This window comes from Hypanus sabinus, chromosome 6 (assembly GCF_030144855.1).
Source record: "Hypanus sabinus isolate sHypSab1 chromosome 6, sHypSab1.hap1, whole genome shotgun sequence".
NCBI classification, from domain to species: Eukaryota; Metazoa; Chordata; class Chondrichthyes; order Myliobatiformes; family Dasyatidae; genus Hypanus; species Hypanus sabinus.
Genome location: NC_082711.1, coordinates 13,591,107 through 13,601,460, shown reverse-complemented (window position 1 = coordinate 13,601,460; position 10,354 = coordinate 13,591,107). Strand labels below are relative to the sequence as shown.

Sequence of the window (10,354 nt, the reverse complement as noted above, 5' to 3'; positions counted from 1 at the left end):
CCAGCTTTGACCATCCATTTATTTCTTAGTTCTCTTTTCTCACTTGGAGGTATTGAGGGGATGACTGATTGACTTCTCCACTCATTAAGGCTCACAGGGGAAACACCGTAGAAATATCAGCACCCGGCACAACAGGCTCAGGTCTTTTCTAGTCAGGGTGTTAAAGGTCACGGAGAGAAGGCAGGAGAATGGGGTTGAGTAGGACAATAAATCAGCCACGATGGAATGGTAGAGCTGACTTGATGGGCCAAATGGCCTAATTTTGCTCCTATGTCTTATGGTCTCAACTTGATGGGCAACTCGATTTTCAGTATGAGGGATGTGTAGTGACAGGGACTCCATAAGCTTCAGTCTTACAGCATTTACTACCTATCCCCAATGGCCTCAGAATGAAGAAGTAAGAGTTAATGGTTTGGTGTCACGTCCAGACCAGTTACCACTTCTGACAGACAATAGAAAAGCCGCTGCATCTTTAATCACAATTCAGTAATTTCATAGATGCTGTTATGGAAAATACTGTTCAAAAAATTCCAAGGTTTATTTATTTGATGAGCAAATGTAAATTCTCCAGAAGGCATGGTGGGATTTGAACTTGTACTTTAACGTCAAATGGCTGCTGGTCCAATAACTTGTCCACTATGCTACCACAGAAGGGCCACAGAAGCATTCGGGTTCACGCAGCACTATTACAGCCTGGGGCGTTTCGGAGTTCAGAGTTCAATCCCAGCACCAATTTAGGGCAGCACAGTAGTGTGGTGGTTAGCACAACAGTTTACAGAAACAGTGACCCGGGTTCAATTCCCCTCGCTGCCTGTAAGGAGTTCTTTCGTTCTTCCCCGTGACCGCGTAGATTTCCTCCGGGTGCTCTGGTTTCCTCCCACGGTCCAAAGACGTACTGGTTGGTAGGGTAATTGGTCATTGTGAATTGTCCCGTGATTAGGCCGGGGTTAACTCGGGGACTGGTGGGTGGTGTGGCTCGAAGGGCCAGGAGGGTCTGTTCCGCACTGTATAAATAACATCTGTAGAGAGGGTGTACATTCTCCCCGTGAACGCGTGTTCTCCTCCCACCATCCAAAGACATACTGGTTAGTAGGTGAATTGGTCATTATGAATTACCCTGTGAATAGGCTAGGGTTAAATCGATGGGTTGCTGGGTGGCGTGGCTCGTTGGGTAGGACGAGCCTGTTCCACGCTGTATCTCTAAACAAGAACAAATAACAAGTGCAGATGCTTAGCTTTAGTTGATGATGTGGACGAAAGATTATTGTCATTGGCTCTTCATCCTGAAACTCTACCCAACAGGGAAGCAGAGAGGTGAGAGATAGCTAGCACCTTTGGCATTCCAGGGTTCCTGCTGTCTCTGGAGTGCCAGGTTTGATCCTGACCCTAGGTGCTGTCTGTGTGGAGTTCCCATGTTCGGCCTGTGACCGGGTCAGAAGGGCCTGATCCACCTTGGAGCTCAATCAAATAAAGTCAGAGATTTTAAAAACTCATAACCTTACAGTGTGCATTTCCCCATGCTGGTGTGCTTTCTTCCCACGCTCTGACTCGTCCCCAGTGTATGGGTGCATCAGACGTGTCAATGGGAACATGGGCGAAGCTAAGTCACTGGGAAATGGGATTGATGGGACTGCTCAGAGGGCTGACATAGGCTAAATGGGCCGAATGGCCTCACATGTTGTAAAACTATATGAGAAAGAACTGCTGTAGTTCACATGGGTCACTTAGGGATGGGCAGTTGAAACTGGGACGTTCATCAATATTCCCGGGACTGGATAAATCAATAAATAGGATGCACTCTGGGATTGGCGACCTATGACCCCAGCCCAGCGTGGAAGGGATCTCCTGTGGCTGAGAGACACATTACTGCATTGGGAAGGGGGAGAGAGAGGGGAGGGGGAAGGGAGAGAGAGAAGGTGAGAGAGAGAGAGGGAATGAGAGAGATAAGGGAACGGTGAAGAGAAAGCAGAGGACTGGGTAGGAAGAAAAGGGGCGAGAGAGAGGGGAGAGAGGGAGGGGGAAATGAGGGAGATAAGGGGAGGGTGAAGAGGAAACGGCAGGAAGGAAAGGGAAAGGGAGAGAGGTGGTGGTAGAACGGATGGGGAGAGAAGAAGAAGGGGAGTTGAGGGGAGAAGAGGAAGAGGGACTTCCTTGAGGAAATAGCTTCTAGTTTGCAGCAGTCAGTCAGACTGCCTCTTGCCCAGCAGTGAAGGTGTAAACAGACTGGAGGAGAACCCTAAGCCTGGAGCGGGAGGCAGGAAGCCTGTAGACATCCTCTGTTCACTCAAAGGTAAGGTTAAAGATCGAACACTTACAAGTAGATGCTGTACTCATTGCCCCCCATGTCAGGTGACTGAAGCTTCTGAACGAGGATAAAAATGATTCCGATGAAGAGGATGAAGTTGACCTGGTGAGAAACAGAAAGAAACACATCAGCTGACAGCAGAGGGCAGCCGACATGGGCACTCAGCTTCAAACTGGGGAGTCTAAGATGAATAGAGGCGTACTTAGTCAGGGGACTGAGTTCAAGAGCTGCTTTGCAGTTCCACAAAACCCTCGTTAGACCACACTTGGAACATTGTATTCAGTTCTGGTCACATTATTGGAAGGATGTGGAAGCTTTAGAGAGGGTGCAGAGGAGATTTACCAGAATGCTGCCAAGATTAGAGTTCAAAGTGAATTTATTATCAAAATACCAACTGCTTCAGTCACCACATACAACCCTGACTGTTGTTTTCTTGTGGGCATTCACAGTAAATCCAAGAAACACAATAGAATCAATGAAAGACAGCACCCAACAGGATGGGCAAACAGCCAACAGGCAAAATACAAAAGTGAAGAAATAACATTATTAAATATCGAAAACATGAGCTGAAGAGGCCTTGAAAGTGAGTCCACAGGTTGTGGGAGTAGTTCAGTGATGGGGCGAGTGAAGTTACCCCTCGAGTTCAAGAGCCCAATGGTTGAGGGGTAGTAACTGTTCCTGGACCTGGTGGTGTGAGTCCTGAGGCTCCTGTACCTCCTTGCTGATGGCTGAGGGGTAATAACTGTTCCTGACCCTTGAGGTGTGGGTCCTGAGGCTCCTGTACCTCCTTGCTGATGGTTGAGGGGTAGTAACTGTTCCTGGACCTGGTGATGTGGGTCCTGAGGCTCCTGTACCTCCTTGCTGATGGTTGAAGGGTAGTAACTGTTCCTGGACCTGGTGATGTGGGTCCTGAGGCTCCTGTACCTCCTTGCTGATGGTTGAAGGGTAGTAACTGTTCCTGGACCTGGTGGTGTGAGTCCTGAGGCTCCTGTACCTCCTTGCTGATGGCTGAGGGGTAGTAACTGTTCCTGACCCTTGAGGTGTGGGTCCTGAGGCTCCTGTACCTCCTTGCTGATGGTTGAAGGGTAGTAACTGTTCCTGGACCTGGTGGTGTGAGTCCTGAGGCTCCTGTACCTCCTTGCTGATGGTTGAGGGGTAGTAACTGTTCCTGAATCTGGTGATGTGGGTCCTGAGGCTCCTGTACCTCCTTGCTGATGGTTGAGGGGTAATAACTGTTCCTGGACCTGGTGATGTGAGTCCTGAGGCTCCTGTACCTCCTTGCTGATGGTTGAAGGGTAGTAACTGTTCCTGGACCTGGTGATGTGGGTCCTGAGGCTCCTGTACCTCCTTGCTGATGGTTGAGGGGTAGTAACTGTTCCTGGACCTGGTGATGTGGGTCCTGAGGCTCCTGTACCTCCTTGCTGATGGTTGAGGGGTAGTAACTGTTCCTGGACCTGGTGATGTGGGTCCTGAGGCTCCTGTACCTCCTTGCTGATGGTTGAGGGGTAGTAACTGTTCCTGGACCTGGTGATGTGGGTCCTGAGGCTCCCGGACCTTCTTCCTCATGGCAGCAGTGAGAAGTGAGTGTGTCCTGGGTGGTGGTGGGGGTCTCTGATGATGGATGCTGCTTTCCTGCGACAATGCTCAATGGTGGGCAGGGCTTTACCCTCGACGGACCGGGCTGGACAATTTCCCATTCCAGGGCATTGGTGTTTCCATACCAGGCTGTGATGCAACCGGTCAATATAATCTCCACTACACCCCTAAACTAGTTTGTCAAATTTTTAGCTGTCATTCCGAATCTTCACAAACTTCTAAGAAAGTAGAGGCATAGCTGATGGTTGAATGAGTGAAAGAGGATGAGGGAAGAGTCAAGGGGCAGAGGTCACAGCCTCACAGTTCTGTAACTCTAAACCACTTAAGAGTTTGTTACCCCATTGACTAATTGTTACCACTGGGGTCTTCCTCCATGAAGAATGATATGCCTGAACCAAATCACCTCTCATCCTCCCTCACTCCAAAGAGAAAATCTCCTAGCAGTGCATTCCACACACCAAACACTCACTGCATTTTAAAAAAAACTACCTCTGACATCCCCTTATACGTCCTTCCAAGCACCTTAAAACTATGTCTCCTTGGATTAGCCACTTCACCCTAGGTAAAAGTCCCTGGCCGTCCACTCTATTTATGCTCTTGTCATCTTGTACGCCTCTATCAAGTCACCGCTCATCCTCCCTCACTCCAAAGGGAATAGCCCCAGCTCGCTCAACCTTTCTTCAAAAGACATGCTCTCCAATCCAGACAGCGCTCTGGTAAATCTCTGCACCTTCTCTAAGGCTTCCAAATCCTTCCTAATAATGTGGTGACACAACACTCCAAGTCTGGTCTTATGCACAAATATTGGTTAGACCTGAGACCATAAAACCAAGTAATTGTGACCACAATAATAGGTGTATGTGACAATCTGCATAGTTTTTCATTGATTCTGTTGTATTTCTCTGTTCTATTGTGAATGCTCATGAGGAAATGAATCTCAGGGTAGTATATGGTGATACATACATTCTTTGAGAAGGAACTGACTATTAAACCAATCCGCCAGTTTGGTGAATCATCGTTTCTGAGTGCCTGCAGCCCAGGGCAAGGAGTGAGTTGTCGTTATTGGGCTCTGAGTGTGCCTGCTGTTCTGCTCCTTACCATGATCGAGGCAATGACTGGTCCTTTGATAACCCACCACAGGGCCCGGTGTTCATTGGTGTCCCAGCAGCTGAAGAGGGAAAAGACAAGGTGTTAGAGCAGCTGGCTGTGGTTCCAGGACATCCCCAGACCCGGAGGAAACCAACTTGTTCACAGGGAGAAACATACAGATGATGTCTGATCTCCAACACACTGAACTGCAAGGGCTTAATGATAACTGCTACACTGCCATGGTTGAACCTGGGTCTCTAGCATTGCCTATAAAAAGTATTCACACAGAACTCCCCCACCCCCCAAGAAGATTTCATTAAGCCATAAGACATAGGAGCAGAATGAGGCCACTCAACCCATCAAGTCTGCTCCACCATTCCATCATGGGTGATCCTGGATCCCACTCAACCCCATACACCTGCTTTCTTGCCATATCCTTTGATGCCCTGACCAGTCCGGAAGCAATCAGCTTCTGCATTAAATCTACCCATGTACTAGGCCTGCAATGCAGTTTGTGGCAGAGCATTCCTCCTTACCTTGGTTTTGAAGGGTCCCCCCTCAATTTTGACACTGTGCCCTCTAGTTCTGGATACCCCCAACATGGAAAACATCCTCTCCACATCCACACTATCTAGTCCTTTCAGCACCCAGTAGGTTTCAATGAGATCCCCACGCATTCTTCTTAATTCCAGTGAGTACAGGCCCAAAACTGCAAAATGTTCCTCATATGTTAACCCCTTCATTCCTGGAATCATCCTCATGAACCTCCTCTGGACTCTCTCCAACGACAACACATCCTTTCTGAGATATGGGGCTCAAAACTGTTGACAATACTCCTAGTGCGGCCTGACTAGTGTCTTATAAAGGATCAGCATCATCTCCTTGCTTTTATATTCTATTCTCCTTGAAATAAATGCCAACATTGCATTTGCCTTCTTTACCACAGACTCAGCCTGTGAATTAACCTTCTGGGAGTCTTGCACGAGGACTCCCAAGTCCCTCTGCACCTCTGATGTTTGAACCTTCTCCCCATTTAGATAGTAGTCCGCACTAATGTTCCTTTTACCAAAATGCATTATCATACATTTCTCAACACTGTATTCCATCTGCTGCTTTTTTGCCCATTCTTCCTGCTGCAATCACATTGCTTCCTCAGCACTACCTACCCCTCCACCCTTCTTCGTATCATCCACAGACTTTGCCATGTTGGATTGTTTTACAACATTGAATCATCATGGATTTAATTTGGCTTTCTTTGACACTGATCAACAGAAAAAGACTCCTTCATGTCAAAGTGAAAACAGATCTCTACAAAGTGATGTAATATAAAACACGAGATAACTGATTGCATAAATCACATAATTAGTTAAGTGGAGATCACCTGTGTGCAGTCAGGTGTTTCAGTTGATTGTGGTAACGATACACCTGTGTCTGGAAGGTCCAACTGCCGGTGAGTCAGTGTCCCGGCAAAAACTACACCATGAAGACAAATCCAAGAACACTCCAAGCAACTCCACAAAAAGGTTATTGAAAAGCACAAGTCAGGAGATGGATACAAGAAATTTTCCAAGTCACTGAATATCCCCTGGAGTACAGTTCAGTCAATCATCAACAAATGGAAAGAATATGACACAGCTGTAAATCTGACCAGAGCAGCCGCCCTCAAAAACTGAGTGACTGAAAGAAGGGGACTAGTGAGGGAGGCCACCGAGAGACCTACAACAGCTCTGGAGGAGTTACAAGCTTCAGTGGCTGAGATGGGAGAGACTGTGCATACAACAACTGTTGCCCGGGTGCTTCACCAGTCACAGCTTTATGGGAGTGTGGCAAAGAGAAAGCCACTGTTGAAAAAAACTCACATGAAATCTCAGCTAGAGTTTGCCAGAAGGCATGTGGGAGACTCTGAAGTCAGCTGGAAGAAGGTTCTATGATCTGATGAAACTGAAATTGAGCTTTTTGACCATCAGACTAAATGTAATGTTTGGTGTAAGTCAAAAACGCACATCACCAAAAACACACCATCCCTACCGTGAAGCATGGTGGTGGCTGCATCATGTTGTGGGGATGCTTCACTGCCGCAGGCCCTGGGAGGCTTGTGAAGGTAGAGGGTAAAATGAATGCGGCAAAATACAGGGAAATCCTGGAGGAAAACCTGATGCCGTCTGCAAGAAAACTGTGACTTGGGAGAAGATTTGTTTTCCAGTAAGACAATAACCCCAAGCATAAAGTTAAAGCTACACAGGAATGGCTTAAAAACAACAAAGTTAATGTCCTGGAGTGGCCAAGTCAGAGTTCAAACCTCAATCCAATTGAGAATTGTGGCTGGACTTGAAAAGGGCTGTTCACTCACGATCCCCATGCAATCTGACAGAGCTTGAGCAGTTTTGTAAAGAAGAATGGGGAAAGATTGCAGTGTCCAGATGTGCAAAGCTGATAGAGACCTATCCATTGAGACTCAAGGCTGTAATTGCTGCCAAAGGTGCATCTACTAAATACTGACTTGAAGGGGGTTAGCAATTATGCAATCAATTATTGTGTTTTATATCTGCAATCAATTTAGATCTCTTTTCACTCTGACGCAAGTCTTTTTTCCCTTGATGAATGTCAAAAAAGCCAAATTAAATCCACTGTGATTCAATATTGTACAACAATAAAACATGAAAACTTCCAAGGGTGGTGAATACTTTTTATAAACATTGTGTATACATCCCAAAGAGGAAGAAGTATTCAAAAGGAAAGATGACATAACCATCTCCCCCGAGTACCGCAGTATATAATAATGATAACATCTCTTTAAGTCCACCATTTCAACTCTGGGTTAAGGTGTACTAACAGAGGTGTCACCCAGCGGATATGTGACGGTATGACTTGGGGCCCCTTATCTAAGAAGGGATGTGGAGAGCATCCAGAGGAGGGCCACTAGAATGATCCTTATGTGGAATATTTCAGAGCTCAGAGCCTGTACTCACTGGAAATGAAAGGGTGGGAGGATCTCATTGAAGCCTACGGAATATTTTAAGACCTAGATAGATGTTTTCAGTAGTCGGAAAGTCTACACCCAGAGGAATTGAGGGGTTTTCCTTTACAACAGAGGTGAGGAGGAATTCCTTTAGCCAGAAGATAGTGAATTTGTGGAAATTCATTGCCTCGGGTGGCTGTGGATGCCAAGTCATCGGTCGATAGGTTCTAGATTAGTCAGGGCATCAAAGGCAGGCAAGTGGCACTGGGAGGGATAATAAATCAGCCATGATTAAATGGCAGAGCAGGCTTGATAGGCTGCACGGCCGAATTCTGCTCCTACCAGTTACGGGGTTATGAAGAAACAGGCCTTTTCCCTCAAGGCGGGAGACTACAACCAGAGGTCATAGGCTGAGGGTGAAAGGTGAAATGTTTAGGGGGAACGTCATCACTCAGAGCTTGTTGAGAGACTGGAACTAGTGATGAACATGGGTTTGATTGTAATATCTAAAAGAAGTTTGGGCGAGAGGCGAATGGAGGGCTATGGTCCAGATGAGGGTTGATAACACTTTGCAGAGTATTAGTTTGCCATGGACTGAATGAGTTGAAGGGACTGTGCCTGGGCTGTAATGGGCTGAAGGGACTGATTCTGGGCTGTAATGAGCTGAAGGGACTGTGCCTGGGCTGTAATGGGCTGAAGGGACTGTGCCTGGGCTGTAATGAGCTGAAGGGACCGTGCCTGGGCTGTAATGAGCTGAAGGGACTGTGCCTGGGCTGTAATGGGCTGAAGGGACTGTGCCTGGGCTGTAATGAGCTGAAGGGACTGTGCCTGGGCTGTAATGGGCTGAAGGGACTGTGCCTGGGCTGTAATGGGCTAGAGGGACTGTGCCTGGGCTGTAATGGGCTGAAGGGACTGTGCCTGGGCTGTAATGAGCTGAAGGGACTGTGCCTGGGCTGTAATGGGCTGACGGGACCGTGCCTGGGCAATAATGAGCTGAAGGGACTGTGCCTGGGCTGTAATGGGCTGAAGGGACCGTGCCTGGGCTATAATGAGCTGAAGGGACCGTGCCTGGGCTGTAATGGGCTGAAGGGACCGTGCCTGGGCTGTAATGGGCTGAAGGGACTGTGCCTGGGCTGTAATGGGCTGAAGGGACCGTGCCTGGACTGTAATGAGCTGAAGGGACCGTGCCTGGGCTGTAATGGGCTGAAGGGACTGTGCCTGGGCTGTAATGAGCTGAAGGGACCATGCCTGGGCTGTAATGGGCTGAAGGGACTGTGCCTGGGCTGTAATGGGCTGAAAGGACTGTGCCTGGGCTGTAATGAGCTGAAGGGACCGTGCCTGGGCTGTAATGGGCTGAAGGGACTGTGCCTGGGCTGTAATGGGCTGAAGGGACTGTGCCTGGGCTGTAATGAGCTGAAGGGACTGTGCCTGGGCTGTAATGGGCTGACGGGACCGTGCCTGGGCTATTATGAGCTGAAGGGACTGTGCCTGGGCTGTAATGGGCTGAAGGGACCGTGCCTGGACTGTAATGGGCTGAAGGGACTGTGCCTGGGCTGTAATGAGCTGAAGGGACCGTGCCTGGGTTATAATGGGCTGAAGGGACTGTGCCTGGGCTGTAATGGGCTGAAAGGACTGTGCCTGGGCTGTAATGAGCTGAAGGGACTGTGCCTGGGCTGTAATGAGCTGAAGGGACTGTGCCTGGGCTGTAATGGGCTGAAGGGACTGTGCCTGGGCTGTAATGAGCTGAAGGGACTGTGCCTGGGCTGTAATGAGCTGAAGGGACTGTGCCTGGGCTGTAATGGGCTGAAGGGACTGTGCCTGGGCTGTAATGAGCTGAAGGGACTGTGCCTGGGCTGTAATGGGCTGAAGGGACTGTGCCTGGGCTGTAATGGGCTGAAGGGACTGTGCCTGGGCTGTAATGGGCTGAAGGGACTGTGCCTGGGCTGTAATGGGCTGAAGGGACTGTGCCTGGGCTGTAATGAGCTGAAGGGACTGTGCCTGGGCTGTAATGGGCTGACGGGACCGTGCCTGGGCAATAATGAGCTGAAGGGACTGTGCCTGGGCTGTAATGGGCTGAAGGGACCGTGCCTGGGCTATAATGAGCTGAAGGGACCGTGCCTGGGCTGTAATGGGCTGAAGGGACCGTGCCTGGGCTGTAATGGGCTGAAGGGACTGTGCCTGGGCTGTAATGGGCTGAAGGGACCGTGCCTGGACTGTAATGAGCTGAAGGGACCGTGCCTGGGCTGTAATGGGCTGAAGGGACTGTGCCTGGGCTGTAATGAGCTGAAGGGACCATGCCTGGGCTGTAATGGGCTGAAGGGACTGTGCCTGGGCTGTAATGGGCTGAAAGGACTGTGACTGGGCTGTAATGAGCTGAAGGGACCGTGCCTGGGCTGTAATGGGCT

At 49.0% G+C, this 10,354-nt stretch overlaps 1 protein-coding gene across 1 annotated transcript in view; it reads right to left on the bottom strand.

Moving 5' to 3' along the window:
- Positions 1–872: 872 nt before the first annotated feature.
- The window catches only part of LOC132395316 (pituitary adenylate cyclase-activating polypeptide type I receptor-like), a 140,403-nt gene continuing 130,921 nt past the window's right edge, over positions 873–10,354 (bottom strand). Inside the window, exons 9-11 of the mRNA XM_059971730.1 lie at positions 5,000–5,069; positions 2,316–2,407; positions 873–1,200 (exon numbers count right to left, since the gene is read on the bottom strand). Of these exons, the coding sequence (XP_059827713.1) occupies positions 1,113–1,200; positions 2,316–2,407; positions 5,000–5,069 (250 nt within the window). The 3' untranslated portion in view covers positions 873–1,112. The remainder of the gene's footprint in view (positions 1,201–2,315; positions 2,408–4,999; positions 5,070–10,354) is intronic.